At 44.9% G+C, this 20,400-nt stretch overlaps 2 protein-coding genes across 4 annotated transcripts in view; one reads left to right on the forward strand and one right to left on the reverse strand.

The window, feature by feature from the left end:
- Window positions 1-11,995, forward strand: part of VSIR (V-set immunoregulatory receptor) — a 50,885-nt gene extending 38,890 nt beyond the window's left edge. Inside the window, exons 6-7 of one of the 3 annotated variants that reach the window (XM_077821921.1) lie at window positions 4,901-5,088; window positions 6,265-11,995. In XM_077821921.1, coding sequence (XP_077678047.1) covers window positions 4,901-5,088; window positions 6,265-6,302 — 226 coding nt within the window. In that variant the 3' untranslated portion in view covers window positions 6,303-11,995. The other 2 variants (XM_077821922.1, XM_077821920.1) reach the window with 2 other exon arrangements.
- Window positions 1-20,400, reverse strand: part of CDH23 (cadherin related 23) — a 498,190-nt gene that overhangs the window by 92,837 nt on the left and 384,953 nt on the right. Inside the window, exons 36-37 of the mRNA XM_077821918.1 lie at window positions 19,732-19,860; window positions 17,514-17,741 (exon numbers count right to left, since the gene is read on the reverse strand). Coding sequence (XP_077678044.1) covers window positions 17,514-17,741; window positions 19,732-19,860 — 357 coding nt within the window. The remainder of the gene's footprint in view (window positions 1-17,513; window positions 17,742-19,731; window positions 19,861-20,400) is intronic.

Below are 20,400 nucleotides of genomic sequence, written 5' to 3' on the forward strand. Positions count from 1 at the left end.
CCTGGCTAACAGCCAGTTGACTTTTAGCTCACGTGGTAGGGGCTCATGCACTAAGCTCCAGAATTCCCAGGTTCGATCCTGCCTGCTGACAATCGGGATCTGTTGGCGTTATACGTAGTTGGCCTGTAATCCTCTGCAGCTGTCTTGATTGTTAATAAGTGCTGAAATCCAGTCAGCTGATCACAGCACAAGACACTCAAGGGAGCTACATGCTTTCTTTCTTCCAAAGGGATAGCATCTCATGAGGAAGGAACTGAAAAGCAGCTTAGGGTTGAGGTTGATATTGGGGGTACTTTTAGCAATCATAAGTGTGATGAAAAGAGATGCAAATTGGAACTGATAAAATGTGACATTCCATTTGGTCAGTAACTGCAAGGGAGGGTTAAAATTACTATTTTCCTTCTCTACTGGTCTGCAAAAGAAAATTAATTTATTTACAAAATTTCTCCCCGTGTTTCAGTGCTTTATTACTCTGTATTTGTAGGGGCCCCCCTGCCTCTCTCTTTCAGGTATTATAAACTCCCCTCATTTATAATACCAGTAATTGCAAGAACTGCTCAGTTGCATTTCCTGGTTGTGGATGGTGTTCAGGTAGCTTGTGTTAGCACTTTATATTGCTAGAAAGAGGCACCTGAGCACTTATAAATATATTATACCTAATCTAGGGCCAACTAGAGCTTCGTGATTGTGATTAGGCTGCATGCTATGGTCATTTGGAACTTTTCATTATCAGTGGAATTAGAATTCATATCCTGGTGCTCCAAAGACTCCGGGTCCCACAACTTGAGCTAAAGAAAAATCTCCTTTACCTGTCAGCAGTGTGGGGTCCATGACACACACAAAATAGTGTTTAAATTCCAGCCAGCCGGGGTAGGCTATCTCAAGATGTACCTACACCGTAGCACTGCCTGCTAACTAGTGTGGCGCTACAGGCACTCCCTGCCTCAGTTTCCCTTCTCTAAAGGTCACAATTCCACACAGTCCAAAAAAGGGTAAGACAACATTCTCCTGCTGGGGTTCTACTTTATGAAATACAAATAAACTTGAAATAAAGTCTTTCCCATTGGTCTCAGGGGCATGCTCAGCCTGTATCTCTGGAAGGTCCTCTCCCTTAGGAGAGTTTCTTTCTCCATAGGCACCAGCAAACAGGGGGTCAGCAACCCTGTGACATACCTTCCCCCCAGCAAAGCCAACCTATACCGAAATGTGGGCTCAACAGTGGCTAATGTTTTGTCATGTTCTCAAGCCAGGGGAAACTTCCTGTTTAGGAGCAACTAGGAAACCTATTAAATCCTTGACAATATTTTTGTCCCCCTCTGTGAAATATGACATGATCAGGACTTGGGTCCCACTATGTTGTAAGCACCTCATGCGGTGATCATATTCCTTCATAGTTCTCGGCATGTCATAGTTCACCACATGCTGTACCCCCTGAAAACCTAGTTCCCCAGCTACTTCTGGTATGGTCAACACCACGAAGCTTTCACCACAGTTGAACTGACTTAAGGCTACTACTTGGTCTCTGGTCTACTACTAAGGAGCCTCCCTGGATACAAACACAAGCATAGCCATTGGGATTAAAAATAGCCCTATCCAAGCCCGTCTTCCTTTCAGGGCTTCCAGCCTCTAAGGACTGGACCCTTTTTCCTACCATTCTTAACAATCCACTCAGCAGCACGCATTTCTGATATTCCTGGACTTACAGTACCTTTTGAATGATGTTCTGAACCCTAGCACTATCTGGGTCTCCCTTTTTTCTTGGGGCGGACTCTTTTTTTTTAAGCAGGGGTTTGGCTGGGAGTTGGCCTTGCAGCTTCGTCATGCCATGACAGGGCAGTTCTTAGCTTCAGAAGGCTGCTGTACCTTCTTGCTCAATACATTTTCCTGTAGTAGTGGCCTCACGCCACAGGATTCCAGCTCTTTATCCTTAGTCAAGTTGGAGCTCAACCCCAGCTGGATCTTAAGCAGGTTCTGGAGCTTAGTCAACTGCCTCTGCAGCAGCAAACACTGCTGCTCGGTAGTCTTGTTTTCAACTTTGAGGCAGATCAGCTGCTGCTGCTCCCGCTTCACAGCTTGCACTATGATCCTTCCCCCCGAGGAGCACATCTGTTCCAGTGCCTCGCATTATTCAGCCATCTGCGCCTGCAGTTCGAGGATTCCTATCAGCAATAGCAACCTTCTCCTCCAGCTCACTCCAGTCCTTTACTAGAGAGGTCTGCTGTGTAGCTGAGAGGGCAACTGGCATTACTGAAGCTTCTATTGTGTTTTGGATCTCAGGGTTTGTGCCACAGAACACCCAATCCATTGTCAAACAGTTGACTGCTCCTCTTGGAAGGTCTTTCTGGAGGCCCTGCTTCTCAGTCAGGCCCTTTGTATCAACACAAGTCTCCCTAGAATTGATTTCTGAGCTCTGCGTCCTATTGCATGTCTCTATATGGGCTTCAGCACCCTGGTCCTGCACTCCTACACAATCCCCAGCCAGTTTTCCTTGCAAACCAGCTGCCAGGGTGTGTAAGGCTACTTCCTCAATGGCCAGTTCCTGGAGCTCACTAGGCAGTCTCCAGCTCATTTTCCATCTTAGTAACCTGCTGCTCCAAGGTATGCTTGCCGTTCTCTAGCTCCAGCTTCTGTTTCAAGTGTTCGCCCATTGCTCTGCTCAAAGAGAGGGTCGGTCTCACCTGTTTCTGTATTTCTATTTCAATATGTTTTCCACTTGTCTCTGTAGTACATAGAGCATTCCTTCTCCAAAACAAGCAGATCTTCCAACTCCTGTTGGTCTGTCTTTTAGGTTGAAGACCTCTTTTTCAAGGTTTTGATTTAGCTCGGCACCTTCACATATCTTCTCATCCTCCATCTGTTCCACCTGGGTATGGAGACTCAGTTTCTGGTGTTTGGCTTCCTGCAGTAACTCCTGCATTATACATAGTTGAGCTCCCAGGTCTGCCAGTTTATCCTCTGGCTTAAATTACTTGCTCTCCAATGGGTTTGGCTGTCCAGAGTCACTTTTCAAGATGACTTAGAACTCTGTCACTTCCTTCCGCGAGTGCCAAGTGTTTCCTTTGCCAGGGAGAGGAATATTCTCTCACTGGTCAGCCGTACCCATTTGCTCTGCTACGGTTGCTTTGCCCTTTCAAGCTCTGCTTCTATTGGCCTGGTTTGTTTCTACTGTATGATCAACCCCATCTGTAGCTTGAGAGTATTTCCCACCTCATTTCTTGAATTTGGGCTTCCTAACTCTTTGTACAGCCATCCAATTCCTGGTAGAAATCTACCAGCTGGACCTGTAGTTTATTGAATTGTTTAACGGTCACATCATGGCTCTTGTGCCTCCATTTCCCTGGCCTTCCTGATCATTTGAGTCAAATTCCATATTTTTTCCAGCCTGCTCAACCCCAGAATCCTGTCATCCTTTAGGGCAGCTGGTGGACCCCCCCTTGATTGGATCTCCTTCTGCTTCCTGAGTCTGCCCTGGTTCTTTTATTCAAGTTCCTCAAGCTCTAATACTCTGGGGCTAAGAGTCATGTAAGGGTATCTCCCCTAACTAATGGGTAACGGTGAAACCCACAGCCTCCCACCTTTAATTTTACATCCATTTGCCTATTTTTATAGGGTCTTGCTTCCTCAGAATTATAGTCCATCTACCCAAAGTAGACATTTTTAGCAGGGCAACACCATTCTATGTGCCTGTTCTCCTCACAGCCAAAACAGACTGACCCTGAGGCATTACTCTTCCTTGCCCCAACTGGGTCCCCACAGTCCTTTGTTCAGATGCCACAATAGTCCTGGTCCCAGCAGTTCCTGTCAGGGTATCTTTGATAGCCTGGCTCTCCCTGGTTCCTCTGGTGCTCAGAGCAACCACGCCAGCCTTATAATCATTGTTCATATAGGAGAAAACTCATCCTGCATGCCCCACTTCTTCACAGTCAAAACATATAGCTGGTCGAGCCTGTGCCTCCATCCCTTTTGGTGTTTAGGATGATTGACTCTTTCCCATCACAGAACCTCCTTGACAGGCCTCTGCAGCTGCTTGAGCACTCCCAAAAACTGGATCTGGAACTCCCACAGCTGTGGCAGCCCCTCTATATGCTGACATGGGAGGATCAAAATCTCACAGCCAAGGCAGGTGTTTACACCGTGCTGCTCCGTCATCCCTCATTGATGTGGGGGGGGGGGGGAAGGAAGGATGTCTCGGAATCCCACTCTGGTGCCTATTGTTGTAGGGCCTGCCCTGTAGCACCCCCTGCTGACCTAGTGCTGCAAGTACTCATTGCATCAGTCCTGGCCCCTTGTCTCTCTCTTTGGGCTCAGGGGTGTGTACACAGCCCTCCTCTTGGGACTTGTGGTCTCTGGAAGCTCCTGTCCATTCGGAGAATTTCTCTGAAAGCACCTCACTGGAACTGAGCCCTGATAGCCTTTTATCAGGCCCAGGTGCTCATTATTCAATTAAATTCCTATATGGACTTGTTTCCTTTAAATTTGATTATCATGGTAACCTGGACCCGGATTCCCCTTAAAGGGGCCAGTGATCCCATGACAAGGGTTACACCACTTCTCATTACAATGTTTTTATTGAGATCCTGCCTCCTTCAGAATCCATGTTTTCCACCAGCAAGATCCCATGCCTGTGCTTGTATCACATCAGAGTTGTTTGCTGTACAAAACAATGGCGGTATTACAGGGGAAAGACCAGGTGCTAGGAAGCAAGCCCTAGAAAAAAACGATAAAGGACAAACACAGGAGAGACCCACCAGCTTATGTTTAAGTCAGATACATAGGAACTTCCACACTAAGAACAATAAGTGCTACTGTTAGAATGGAAGAAAGTCTATAATTCTGGAGTTCTCCATGGGTGAGAGAGAAAGAGGGAGAGCGAGGACTGACACTGTATTTTCTCCTGCAGTAATGCTCAAGGCATTGAAAACCCTGTCTTTGAGGCTGTTTCATCCACAAATACAGAGTCCAGGCCCACGCCACAGATGACATACATTGCCAGCCGCCAGCAGTCAGAATCAGGCCGGCACCTTCTCTCAGAACCAAACACTCCGCTGTCTCCTCCAGGCACAGGGGATTGTTTCTTCCCAACACTGGGTAAGTGTCCATTTTACAAAATGATTTCCTTGGTTAACCCGGGCTAAAGCTGTCGTGACAGAGGCACCAAGCAGCCAGCCCTTGAAGAGGGACATTAGAAAGGAAAAAGAGGCAGAAAGGGAGGGGAGTGATCCCCTGTTAAATATTCAGTTTGAATCTAACCGCTCTCTTAACATGAAATGTACACTCTTGTGACTTTGGGGAGGGGAAAAAACACTGCATCTCTGCCGTAGTGTCTCATTTTATACCTACTGCGCCTAATTTTGGTCTCAGTTACACAAGCATAGACCTGGAGTGATTCCACTTAATCCAATGAAGTTATTCCAGGTTTACGCTGCTGTCAATGAAACCAATGAATTTGGCCCACTGACCTTTACTCATAGTTATTTGGTGTCTCAAGAGAAATTCTGATACAAAGCAAAAAATAATAAATCTTTGGCTTGGAGGTAGACAGGGGAACTTGACAAGATCTCAGGTTTTTGGGGAAAGAAACACAGCTGTGGCACAATTGGCTCTTTTTGTTTGTCCTGCAGCATGGGGTAATGATGAGGTTTGCTCTTCTTTCATACAGGGGGTTCTCACCAGCCAGTGAGTCTCTGCAGTGCTCGAGTTCCAGGTGTGGACTAGCAATGTCAAACTGGTGGACATACTCATCAGTCCATTATCCCTGCCCCCAGAGTATCCCCATATTAATCTCCCAGAGCCGGCCTGACATTTCACACCCTGTTACTACTAACATAGTAGATGCTGTTACACATAGGGAAAGCTAACTCAACTCAATACCTGCTAGAGAAAAAAAAATCCTGCTAGTTTCCCTAAGAAATGTTGCCTCTAGGAGATTTTAAATTGTGAGCCATGGAACATTAGGGACTGACCCAAAGCCCAGTGAAGTCAATGGAAGTCTTTCCATTAACTCCAACAATGTGCTTTGGGTCAGGTCCTTAGTTCCCTTTCCCTGCCACCTTTGCACCTGGTGACATTTGGCTGAATCATTCTGCTAAAGGTGCCTGCAAACGGCAATGTATACCCCCAGCAACTTGGATCTTGTAGAGAATTGTCTATAATGGGGGAAGAATTTTCTGTTAAGCACATAAAACCACACCTACAGAAGTGCCCAGTGAGCTCCACATCCATAAATAACCTCCAAAAATTAACAGACTTGTCTCTCCTTTTCAGAGCCTGTTCCTGATTCTCCAAATTCCATGAAAGTATAAAATTACTGAAGAACAACAACTTTCACTGAATTTGTTGTCAGCAATATGGAAGAAGCTTTGGCTATTGCTGAAGCAAAGGCTTTAAAGGCAAGGCCACTTTTGAGGGGGAAAAATGACAGACACTTTCTCTAGCATTCAGTGCTTCCCCTGGCACCTCAAATTCATCGCTGCGCTCATCTTCCTTAGAAAGGTTTCAGAGTAGCAGCCGTGTTAGTCTGTATTCGCAAAAAGAATAGGAGTACTTGTGGCACCTTAGAGACTAACAAATGTATTTGAGCATAAGTCTCTCGTTGGAGTCTGTTTTTGAAGTTTTTTTTGTTGAAGAATTGCAACTTTTACGTCTGTAAACGAGTGACCAAAGAGATTGAAGTGTTCTCCAACTGGTTTTTGAATGTTATAATTCTTGATGTCTGATTTGTGTCCATTTATTCTTTTATGTAGAGACTGTCCAGTTTGACCAATGTACATGGTAGAGGGGCACTGCTGGCACATGATGGTATATATCACATTGGTAGATGTGCAGGTGAACGAGCCTCTGATAGTGTGGCTGATGTGATTAGGCCCTATGATGGTGTCCCCTGAATAGATATGTGGACACCGTTGGCAATGGGCTTTGTTGCAAGGATAGGTTCCTGGGTTAGTGGTTCTGTTGTGTGGTTTCTGGTGAGTATTTGCTTCAGGTTGGGGGGCTGTCTGTAAGCAAGGACTGGCCTGTCTCCCAAGATCTGTGAGAGTGATGGGTCGTCCTTCAGGATAGGTTGTAGAACCTTGATGATGCGTTGGTTTTAGTTGGGGGCTGAAGGTTATGGCTGGTGGCGTTCTGTTATTTTCTTTGTTGGGCCTTTCCTGTAGTAGGTGACTTCTGGGTACTCCTCTGGCCCTGTCAATCTGTTTCTTCACTTCAGCAGGTGGGTATTGTAGTTGTAAGAATGCTTGATAGAGATCTTGTAGGTGTTTGTCTCTGTCTGAGGGGTTGGAGCAAATGCGGTTGTATCGTAGAGCTTGGCTGTACACAATGGATCGTGTGGTGTGGTCTGGATGAAAGCTGGAGGCATGTAGGTAGGAATAGCAGTCAGTAGGTTTCCGGTATAGGGTGGTGTTTATGTGACCATCGCTTATTAGCACCATAGCGTCCAGGAGGTGGATCTTTTGTGTGGACTGGTCCAGGCTGAGGTTGATGGTGGGATGGAAACTTCAAAAACAGAATTCAACAAGAGACTGCTGAATTAGAATTAATTTGCAAACTGGATATAATTAACTTAGGCTTGAATGGAAACTGGGAGTGGATGGGTCATTACACAAAGTAAAACTATTTCCCCATGTTTATTTCCCGCCCCCCCCATCCACCACTGTTCCTCAGACGTTCTTGTCAACTGCTGGAAATGGCCCACCTTGATTATCACTACAAAAGGTTTTTTTCCTCCTGCTCTCCTGCTGGTAATAGCTCACCTTAAGTGATCACTCTCTTATTACAGTGTGTATGATAACACCCATTGTTTCATGTTCTCTATGTATATAAATCTCCCTACTGTATTTTCCACTGAATGCATCCGATGAAGTGAGCTGTAGCTCATGAAAGCTTATGCTCAAATAAATTTGTTAGTCTCTAAGGTGCCACAAGTACTCCTTTTCTTCTTCCTTAGAAAGTTCCTTAAGAAAAAAAACAAGAAAGAAAGAAAAAAAGATCACCACAACTATTGAAACTCTTGCTATTTTTTCTTCACTGCACAAAGAAGCTTACAATTTAATGACCAATACATTGCTAAACTCACTGTTGGTGTGCAGTTCCCCACACCATGCTTACTTACAACACTGGCACCTAGAGCAGAAATAAGAAGATGACTTATTAAACTGGAGGGAGAGGCTGAACAAAAAAAGAAGCCTTACAAACTGAACTGGAGTGTGAGAACCACTCTCCACATTCTAGATGCCCCACCCCAATGGAAATTTCTGAAGAGGAAAACAAGTCCTTCTTCAATGGGTTTAGATTTTTGCTACCTACTTCCTTAGAGATGTATGTGTGTGTGTGTGATGCCATTGCATAGAAACTGTATGGTGTGTTTATAACTTGTGTCCCTGTCTGAAATGATGTATGACAGGAAGATTTGTAAGAAAAATGATATCAGCTGCCAGCTACAATATCTAAAGGATAAGAAGTCATTCAGAAATAAAAGACTGGTTTAAGTCATGGAGTTTGGATCTGGATTCAAATCGAGATCCAAACTGTTCCAAAGTTCAGGAGTGCGTGGGGAATCACTGCTCTGATTCAATCCTATTGTAGAGATGGACCTGAGCTGTGGAGTTTGGACCTAGATTCAGATTCCAACTTGCCTGAAGTACAAGTGGGTAGGAATCTGGTTTTCCAGTCTGAGCCCATCTCTATTAGAAATGTGGCAAACATCTCACAGACAGCCTGAGTCAGAGAGAGACCAACCACAGCAGTAAACATTTCAAGTGGTTTAACTTATTAGCATGGTTTAATCTGTGTTATGTTCCTCTGTTTTCATCTGGGACTATGTGAGGGACCACACCAAATACCCATAGGCAGAGTACCTCAGAAACTCTGCAAGCATTAAGTGTTTCGGAATTGTCTCCTGTGGGATTGCTAGGAGAACTAATTCACACTGTTCGATAATAGACTCCAGTTAGAGGCGCACACATGAGAACCAGCTTGAATTAAAGTAATGTGTGTTCAGCAGAGGTCTCATGGAGGGGGTCAGATGACTATTGGCAGGTCATAAAATCATTTTAAAAGCTGCAGTCATGATCGTGGTGATAACCATTTTCAGATTTGTTACTCTGAGTTCCTTAACATGGCTGAAAAAGGTGCAATGTGGAAAGGGCTAAGGAGATTTGAGAAACAGAGAGAACACTACGGAGAAAACGTTTTTTGTCCAAGGGTCACCTGCCCTGTTTGGCGTAGATGTACAATAGGAATGCATGAGTCTCAACGAAACCATAACATAACCTTTCTGTAAATGACCCAGCTTTGTGAGAGTTTCAGGTGTGGTATAGACTGGTCATGGAAAAAAATATACACTGCCAAGCATGAATGAAGACCTGAGTTTGAGTGCTGAGCCATGATGGCTCACAGATAAGGGACAGATCCTGATCCAATTCTCTCCCATCGTCCCTCTAATATTCCCTCAGATGGGACGGCATGTGAGTTATTCTATCACATGTTAATGATGCCAGCTTGGAACTATGCAACCAAAGAGTCACACCATCAGTAGATTGAGGCAGCAGGGGAGGTGGGGGCAGAAGGGAACGGAAAAGGGTCTCGTCCTACTGTGGGAATCACACCAACACTTTTTCAGTGTAGCCAAGAACTTTTGATGCTTTCATTCTGAGGCCAGTTTTTAAGCTGGATTAGAACCCATCCATCTCTATTAGAGAGTCATTCCAGCTGGCAGCTTCAGTCTCAGCCTGGGAGCAGAATATTTCATTTTCCTACTTTTTAAAAAAAATCATAGGCATTGATGAAAAATAATCAAGATTTTGATGCTTTAAAAAACAACCCCCAGCTGTAACATAAAAACATTAAAAAAAAAAAAAAAAAAAAAAAAAGAACCCTTTCCAGGTGATAGGTCTCATGGCAAAGGCTGATGGGAGGCGAAAAGGGGCCCATTTGGTACTTTGTAAAGTTTAGAAACTTCTTTCAACTGTGGAGAAAGACATGCAGCTTGGATCTGAGCTGCTCCCTATACCTTTCATACTATGAGGAAGGTGGAAAAGTAGAGTGGGAACCATCTCTAAAAAGCATATTTTACATTTTGTTGCCAAGAGATTCCCCTCAGCAGATTTCCTCAGTGTTCCCCAGTCCAGAGGAATGCCAGTGAGTCTCCATCTCCCACCTAGACGCTATCCTCCCTGCCACCTAGCACAGAGAAGCACGTCACAGGAGGGAAACTTTCTAGGAGTCTCTGCTCCCTGACACCCTCAGGTGCCATCTATAGGCTGGGCTGAAGATGACCAGAGGGAAAACTGAGTTCCAGTAAGATCATAACATGTAACTTACACAAACCACCACCAAAATACAGAACACAAATAGTGTTCCTGAAATGATTCCAAAATCAGCAACATGACTCCCACAGTGTCTGATGTCATGCCCAGCTGACTGCCATGTCAGAGTCGCACAGCTACGGCTTACCAGCAGATGTTAAAAATAAAAAAAATCTAAAAAGTCAGAGAGGAGAATATGCTCCTGGGTAGATTTCCAGCCTACTGACAAGTCTGGAAAAGTTTAGGCCTGAAAGCTACTTGTTGTGATGATTGTGTCATTATTGTGACTCATTGGTTGTCATCGTGTGTGGGCTGGCTTCAGGCCATTAGGAATCCAGCTACTGTGCCAGCTGTGTTTTATCTCACCTTATGTTAGATAACCATCCTGAGATGATCCCGACTAGCACCCCGTGTAACTGACTATCTTATCTATGCAGCCATCACAGCCCGGCAGTCATCATAACAACCTGGGATGAGCAAAACGACTCTTCAACACTCCAAACAGATGACAGGATAAAATCTTGCGGCAGAAACTGCTATCTAAGGGTTTGATTAATTTCAGGAAAAAAAATCTCAGATTATTTAAATAGACTGAAACTATAAGGCCTGTTACTAGTACATCATGGTACACCACAGCAGAAAGATGCTCCTGAACCACATTGTCTGTCTGTGTCCATCTGAGAAGCTGCAGCCTTTCAGAACTTCCACAGTCCTTCTCTTTGTTAACAGGGTGATACTTGATGGTACATGGCTAGGGGCAAAATCTGCTAATTCCTTTAGTGGGCTCGTTTTAGAGGTACCTCATGTAAAGATGCCCATTGAGAAAACCTGAAAATCTGTGTGAAAGCTGAAATCTTCTATTGATTAGCAAAATTCTCTGCATGATCATCACCAGTCTTGTGGATCCCACAGCATGGGGACATCAGCATGACAAGTGTTTAAATATCTGATTCGGGGATCTATTTGTTTAATGGGTCCATTTCTGTGTCAGCTGTTAACTGCTTCCCTGCTGAGCAGTGCACTGGATAATTCTGAGAAACAAGCCCTTGCATGGCTAGAGATTTAAAAAAAAAGCAAATGAGAAGCCTTGGGAGCATGGAGGCCTTGCACAAACCAGCTGCCACTGGTCCCAAAAGTTACAAAATAACCTCCTGGTTGCAGAAGGTATCCAGCTGTGTGCTTCCACCCACTGACTTGCTCCCACTCAAGTTTCTGTTCAAAGGCTTCACTAGCTATCTAAATTCCCAACTCTCCTCCCTGAGCACGTGGGAAGCATGCAAAGGCATGATAATGTCTCTGCCTTCAAAAGGAAGACATGAACCTGATGGAACAATGCACGACTAAAGAACTATGTATCAGATCTGGAAAAGTGGCTCTCGATACTGCTTTTTAGTTTTAATGTTGATATTCTATTTTAAAAAAACAAACAAAAAACCCCCCAACCATCTTCTCTCCATGGCCAGCATAAAATGCTCACATTGTGTGTCTCCTGAGACCACTGACAGCAGGGTGGCATGTTTAGAGATTGAAGGGGGGTGAAGCGAGTAAAACTAAGGGAATGGTATAGGAGATAATCAACTGCTTTGGACTATTTGTACATTTTGATTGCTGTGACATTTTCTCCAGATTTGTATGCATTTGTTTATAAAAATACTGATTGATGATACAATAAAGATTTATTGGAAATATTATTCTCTTATGTAACAGAAAGGAATCCACAAACAATAGCTCAAAATCTAGCCAGCTACAGGGAAGAAGGGGCTAATGACATCAAATATCAGTGGCTATGAAGATAATGGCAAGGTTATTAACAGCACTAGGATGATGCTATGTAAGCTGGGCAAGCAGAAGGAAGAATGGAGTGGGGAACCGCGAAGAGACAAGCTCCAAGTTGCCAGGGCACAGTGGCCTGCATGGCAAAACCAAAATTCTTTTGCTGGAATAGTTTTTCTTTATCATCTTAGATCATTTCCAGAAATGACAAATCTTTAGCCAGAACTGTTTTAGACTGTCCCCCACTTTCTGAATCTGTATGGGGTTCTGTTGCAGACTTGTGCTGGGGTGCTACAAACCATGTTATAACCAGGACAGCAGAGTAAGTGGAATAATCTCCTCTAATGGAACCACCCCTTTCCAAACCACACCTCAACTGACATCTGTTTTAACTTAAACATCCACTGCCCTGATTCTGCAACTACCGTGCTAAGAGTGTAGGGAGGAGAGCGGAAGAGAAGTGCTGCCATACTTCCTTTATTCTGTTTCCTCTTTTGTCTTTGAACATGTTTTTGCATTGTGGTTTTCCTGTTTTCAGCCTGCTAAGTCTTCTTTGTAGCCCTGACTAGTCTCCAGCCATTTTCCTTTCTGCGATCACTCAGACGAGGAGTGGAGACTTCAGAAAGGTGGCACCGACAGTATCCCCTTCTCTCTGTTGCACAGGGACATGGCCTCAGGACTGGCCTTATGGGTGGGCAACCATCCAGGGGGGCGCCATCCGAGTGCCACAAAATGGTGGGCTTGGGCTGCTGGAGCAGGGGTGAGTGCGGGTGAGCCCGGGGCTGGAGCTCCTGGCCAGTGGGAAGAGGGCAAGTGATGCTGCCTGGAGCTGCCAGCCTGTCAGGGAGTCTCAGGCAGCAGGGTTCACCCCTGCAGAGCCAGTGAGCGAGCCCCTAGGTCCCCCCTTCCCATGGGCATGGGTGGTGGCTGCATGCCCACTCTCCTCCTGCGAGGTGATCAGGGGTTGTATGATTGGGGGAGCCCGCAGGCTCAGAAACTCCTCCCTGTGCAGCCTCACCAGGCTCCGGAGCCAGGAGCTGGTCCTTGCACCCTGTGCCCCACACTGCTGTTATCAAACTCAAAGAAAGGACACCAAGTTTGTCCAGGGCACCATTTTCCCCTAAGGCCAGCCCTGCATGGCCGGCAATATCTCAATGCTCCACTAAGGAAGACTTCAGCACAATGGCAACAGCAATGTGCTCTTCCTGTGACTGGCAAAGGGCACAGCCCATTTTTGTAGTAAGGGAGACTAATGAAAGCGGCAACAGCCCTTTGAGCCCTTCCCGCGACTGTTGCTGGGGCACAGAGATCCTGTACTTCTAGCAAGGGGCATTGCATTAAGATGGCACCAGCACTGTGCCCCTCCATCTGAGTGGCAATGGAGCATAGTTACGAACACCTCACTTTCCCAATGTGGAAAATGACATCAGAGAAAGAGCTTCCCATTTGTCTCCCATGTCTCCCTAACCCTCCCATGGCAGGGGCTCTGTGTTACCCCTACTCCCTTCTATGGCACGGTATCAGTTCTCCCTCCCCCTCTGTAATTCCCTCTTTCCCAGCACCACTTTCCCCTGCTATGGGTCCCTGATCTCCCCCTCCCCCTGGTCCCTGTTTTCCCCTGCCCCCACTCCAGGTCCCTGCTTCCATGTCCACCAACCCACCCACTCCCCGCCCCTTGGTTCCTGCCTCCCTCATCACCACCACTGCCCTATACCTCCATTACATTACAGGTTTCTGCTTCGTCCCCCATCCACCTACTTGCCCCTCTGAGTCCCTGCTTTCCCCACACCAGGTTCCTGCTTCCACCAGCACCAACTACACTTTAACCATTGCTTGCACACATTCTACTTTCAGCACATTAGCAGCATAAGCAATGACCTGGGAAAACTGTGCAAACAAATACAGGCTGCTTCTCCACACAAATAAAAGGAGCAAGCAGATTATAGAGAACATGAACGAGGCATTAAGTTATTAATACCAGCGCTAAAGCACTAGATGTGATTTGATATCAAAGGTTGCTTTCAAGGCATTTTTAAAAAATGAAGCTGTTACTCGGCAATTTAAGAAAGTGGAAGCATGGGATAGGATAGAAGTTTGACTCACTGAGTTCTGCACTCCATGATTGTAAGGAAAATCCACTCAGAAAGGGGAGCAGGAAGTTGCTTACACAGTCCACCATCCCCATGGGAACAAACAATGCACTTGCAAATAGAAAGGGGGCAAATGAGAAATAAAGAAGGGGAAAAATTGGTCACATGCAACAGCTCTTACTGTCCAGTATGCCTTGCAGCGATGTTTGCTGTCACAGTCCTTGGCCTCTACAGGTATGTCTACATTGCATTGTAAACCTGGATGGTCAGTTTCAGTCCAACCCCCCGACCATCCACATACAAATCATCTGACTCGGATCCATCAGGTTTCTTTACTTTGTTGCTGAACACGTTTACTAGGTTCCAAGCCAAGATTCTAAACCAGATTCACTGGAGACTTGCTGCAAGTTGGTTTCTGAAACTGAAGCTACTGAAATGAAAAGTGAAAGAAGTACAGCTCCACTCATTATTTTATCTCCGACTTGACCAGGAAAGGGTGTAGGTTGGGCAGAGAATGAAAACTTGAGCAGGCAGATTCTTGGCCTCACAAGATCTTTTTATTTCTATTTTTTTACGCATTCAGAAGGTTAAATTAAGGCCACTGCTGTCCCATGCCCTAGGGTCATCAGTCAAAATCATCATCCAGTGCTATACAAAGAGACGGATGGCTGCTGTGATTATTCTCCTTGGGTATGTCCTGGGAAGCCCTTACTGTGTGAAATAATTTGTTGTCTCACTTGTCCTTAGCACATCCCCATAGCAACACTGTTTCTGCCAGAACTGTTTTGGTACCTCCATGCACAGCATTCCTCATTATAAATGCTTGTACCAGTGCATTCTGGGACTCCTGAAGCATCTATCCCACAGGGCTCAACATAGTCACTGTGCTTTGGCATGCAGTGCTTTAGGCATCCTGTCCCTTCTTCACAAAGTACAAATTCAGCTGAACTTAAGCTAACGACCTTCTTCCAGACATTGCAACCATTTGATACAGCCCTCATTAGCAGCTCAGATATTTTGATAATGGGTTTGATAGATAGACTGACTTGTCAAATGCCTGGGATCGATAGCTGGTATAAATGCAAGTCACTGTGCAAGTGTTGCAAATTCACAATGTTCATGCTTGTTACAACATTTCCTCCAAAAGTAGAACAGGCTTCTGCACCTCCAAGAGCTTCACAAATACCTGAGAGAGATGGTATGAGATAGCAGGAGATGGGGCCACAGAAAGAAAAAAGCTTGTCAGTTTTTCCTCTGTGGGTTTGAAGGTGTGATCCTGAGGAATAATTGTTTACTAAAAGTGTCTGAGTGAATGATTTCAGTATAAACAGCTAAAAACCAGCGTGATCAGCCAGAGGAAGAGATACCATGTGACAGAGCCCACTCTTAATGATCAGGTCCAGGGAAGGAGGGAAACAGAAAATATTTATAGTAAAATCATGTTTTTATTTCCGATTGACAAATATTAGTTTATCAATGTGTTTTAGTATGTCCATTTGATATTGTGGTCTAACAATCTGGGCTCATCTCATGTTTCTTCCACAAGGGGGAAGTATCAGATACATGTGCGTGCACACACGCATACAAACACACAACTGGGCACGCACCAATCAAAACTTCAGGAGCTGCAACTGGTAAAAGTGGCTTTGGGATTTAAAATTGGTCACCGGTAGTATATTTTCTTGATTCCCACAACCTGGCAGCCTCCCTTTTGCTAGAAACAAATGGAATTAGATTTTCTTACAAGCCACCAATGAGTACTCTTATATATGTGCTCTGGGAATGGACAGGTATGAGAAAGACATGCAAACATTCTGCAACAATCTGGACACTGGAATGTAAAAATATGACTTGGCATGTAGAATAACCACAGCTAGTGTGTGTTAATCCTTTAGAGAGTGCCTCCTGGGTAGGGGTTATGATAGCTTGGGAAACTTAATGTATATTCATTTGCATCAGGATGATTATTATTCCGCGTGCATTTTAACCACCATACAAGCACCTGGAGGTAGGGAAATACCCTGTACATCTAAACTGAAATAAATAAAATAACAGTTCTTAACTCTCTCCTGCTCTTGATTCTCACGTTGCTATAAAAATGGGACAGCAGCTGCAAACGGCTGTTGTTCCACTCCCACTGCCTATGGTGGTCTCCAGACTTGGTAACTTGCTTCCTACTACCAGGCAAAAATGAGACTTATGAACAAAATGGCATCAGGATAGCTCTGCTAATAGACCATGGCTGTCAGCTGCTGGGTTACTGATTCTGAATTATGTGTTGCAGTCTGTGAGGCAGACAAACTATATGTTTTTTAAGAGTCTCCAATGCCCACGCCTGTCCCTAGTGGTTCTGCACAGTGGAGACAAGCAAGACAAAAAGCTGTAGGTAGATAGAGCCCTGCATGTCTGACAGAACACAAACAGTGCTTGTGGAGCAGGATGACCCCTGTAGCGGCTGGCAAGTCAGGGACTTTGCTTGTGTTTTTAGTACTTACAAGGATGAGGTAAACTATTCAAGGCTTATTCTGGAACCATGCCAGAACAGATTTATAAAAGGTAAAAAGCAGCGACACCAGGGCATGCTGGGAGACTGAATAATGATGTTGCAGCTGTGTGCTGACAGTAGTCTTAGATTGGGTTTTGAAAGCTCCAAATGAGGAGTAACTTGCATGAGGACCCTGAACACACACACAGAACTGCTGCTCTCCCCGAGATGAGATGAGCTGAAACTCCCCACTGCAAATACAGTGCAGAAAGCATTTACCTTTGTCAAGAGGTTCATCATTGTGCTTCTCCAGAAAGGACACCCAGAGGGCTTTTGGGGTCTCTGAGTCAGACGGCTCACTTGGCAGATCCTGAGCTTGAATAGTAACGTCAACTCACACCCCCCCACACTCCACCCCTTCTCTAATAGTCATACATACAGGAAACAAAAGGTTGTTGTGACTCAGGCCTGCGTAGGAGGGAGACCTCATTTTGCTCCTGGCCTGAGTTCTAATATGCATATCATTACTGGTGAAGTGAATCTTTACTGAACGCTTTAACTCCCTGTATATTGACTGGGTAAATCACGGAAATGAAAATAACCACCATGAAGTGGGTGCGCTGTGGGCTATTAGGGATAGCCAGCTATTAGGTATGGAGGGACTATTTACACTTAAACTTGGATTTACCCACACTGATCAATATCCACAAAATAAGCTCCTGTTTTCAGACCTGAATACAGATATGCACTCTCTTACCCATACAGCTTCTCAGGGGTAACCTTGTGAACAAACAGCACTTCCCAATCAGTTCCAAGCGCATTTCCATACACAACTGTAAGAGCCCCTCCACCAGCACTTACGGAAAGGGATGGGTTTCCCTCATCCTCCACAGTGACAACCAGCCGGTAGAAATTCTGCTGCTCACGGTCTGGAGGAGACGGGCGGGTGGCGATTTCCCCAGTGACTCGGTCCATACGGAAGATGAGATCGTCATTCCCCTGGGTGATGTAGTAGGAAAGAACGCTGTTGAGCCCAACGTCCCTGTCAGTTGCCCGCACCTGAGCCACAGCACTGCCTCCACCAACATTCTGGAGATCCATGGGGGGAAAGAGAACGGAAAGAAAGAAAAGTCAGCTTCTGGCACAGACTCATCTGAACAAAAAGGTTCACAGCGAAACAGCTCTCAGCAGTGCCCTCCAACACAGTGAATGGGGGAAGGCTCCTCCAGCATTTTCATTATAAATCTCCAGGTACCTCAGCTGCACAGCTCTATGCTAGGTGAAAACTTGACCAACAGAGAGTCAGCTTGGGGGAAATTGGACAATGCTCTTAGAATTTTTCCATGGCACCTACCAGGCCTGGAGATCAAAGCTCTCTGGGGAAGATAGAGCATGAGCAGGTGAAGTACAGTCCTCCCAACACCACTCTGCCTATGTGCTTCAACCTCAACTTGCAAGGATTATCTCTAGGGCTGAAAGATTAGTTCAGTTACCAGATCAATCCAGGCCTGCTGCTGAGACATGCCAGCAAAGGTGATAATTACTTTACCGCCACTCATGATTGTGGTTTTCCCAGTGTAGACACCGTTATTTTAGGAAGTGAGACCAAGACTACCAGCTCATTTCTCACAGGCCTGAAGAGCTGTCAGATGGAAATAACATTTTGCCACTATCTGTTCAGGTGAGAGTTAAACCGCTGAGCTGGCAGGGAAAGCTTCGTACCTTGTTACAAATCCTCACCTTTGTACGATTCTAACTAAAAAGTAACTTTTAAAATGAAATTTCACACGGTGTCTTTTCATAACTTGTGCCACTTACAAAACAAACCAGCCTGTAAGGACAGTGCATAGAGGACTGCCTAGGCGCGTCCCACCAATCACACAGAATGGCTTCAGCTGGCTGGAATAGTGCTGAATGCATTTTGTTCTGGCCCACACTTGCACTGAAGCCATATGCAGCTGAACAGATGTTGAGCCTATGGTAAGCAATGGGTAACTCTTCTAGTGTAGCTCAAGCCAAACAAAAGGCAAAGCCAAGCAGCTGATTTCCCAGGGCCAGTGGTACAAATGATTCAGATACAAATTAAATAGAGAAGAGTGTTTGGATAAGCTATTATGTTTAATTCAAAGCTATCTATCATATACACCATGCAGATATAACAAGGTGTCACAGGCTACACACACATTATTTGTATTTTATTTTTCATAATCACATTGAGAGATCCCAGTTCAGGAAATAAAAGTTTCCTTTTTCCTGCTTGGTTGTGTTTTACTGCTTAATTACCAAACTTTCAGAGACTGTTTCCCAATAGCAATTCATATTCTGAGGAGGCAATTCTCTTTAATTACATGTGATTTTCTGGAAGTTTCATCAGCCCGTCATGTCATTCACTTTTTCCTGGCAGTTGTATGATGCTATTTAATGAGCAGAACAATGGGTTCAAAACATCCTCCAAACAATTTTGTTCCAAATGAAGTTATCCACGTCTCTTGTTCAGAGGAATCAGGAATTGGCATGCTGTTTTCTGGAGGAAATTGTTTGAAAACATGGTCCCTCTTGGCAGATCAGCACGGATCTCAGCATACACCAGGACGAGAGTCTGAGAGTCCGATTCCAGGCTATGGCCAAGCTCAGAGTTACATCTGAGAAGAGTGAAGAAGGCTGTGGGCCACCTTTTTGCCTCCTGGATTTGGCTAGGGACTGGACAAGTCCCTGTGGTAAGTTAGAGCCACCCCAAAGACTGCTCTGTAATTTATGCTGCCCCCAATGGCTCCCTGTGGAGCTGTCCATTAGCCCAGAACAAGAAGAATGCATTGTGCTGGGACCATGTCTCCTCTGATAAGTACCTATGCTGAGGATTGCAAGAGAGGTAGCAGAGCCATATAGCTGGCCCTATACTACTGAGGAATCCTACTGATATGGACAATATTCCCCAGTGAGAAGATCCACTGGCTTTACAGCCCCTAGGCTGGATTCCCAGGAAATCAGCATACAGCGCTGCAGCGGGTCCTATGTGCACGCATGTTTCATTTTGGGGGAAAATTGAGACTCTGTTATATAAGGCAGCAGAACTACTTACCTCATTAACACTAACATTGTATCCAAAGGGATTCCCAATGATTGGTGGGTTATCGTTGACATCCAGGATATTAACTCTTAGAGCGTGTTCTTTTCTCCGAGGCGGGACTCCGCTGTCAGATGCCTGGATCTGCAGTGAAGCATAATGGTTACATCTGGGCAGAAGCTTTTTTTTTTTTGGTCAAATCTCGTTGAAAAAAAAAAAGACACCTATAGTGCCACAAAGCCAAAAAAATATTCCATAAATAGAAAAGGAGTACTTGTGGCACCTTAGAGACTAACCAATTTATTTGAGCATAAGCTTTCGTGAGCTACAGCTCACTTCATCAGATGCATACTGTGGAAAGTATAGAAGATCTTTTTATACACACAAAGTATGAAGTGAGCTGTAGCTCACGAAAGCTCATGCTCAAATAAATTGGTTAGTCTCTAAGTTACCACAAGTACTCCTTTTCTTTTTGCGAATACAGACTAACACGGCTGTTATTCCATAAATAGGCACTGCCCAATAGGTCAGATCCAAAATTTAAGTTTTGCATTAAAAGAAAAAGCTTTAACAAAATCTAAGAGCAATAAAAACAGTGTAACCAATGAAAAAGAAACTGAATTTTTAAAATTATACGATTTTTAAGAACTCTTCTTCCATTCCACCAACAAACAAACCAACAAA

The sequence above is a fragment of the Eretmochelys imbricata genome, chromosome 7 (assembly GCF_965152235.1).
Source record: "Eretmochelys imbricata isolate rEreImb1 chromosome 7, rEreImb1.hap1, whole genome shotgun sequence".
Classification (NCBI taxonomy): Eukaryota; Metazoa; Chordata; order Testudines; family Cheloniidae; genus Eretmochelys; species Eretmochelys imbricata.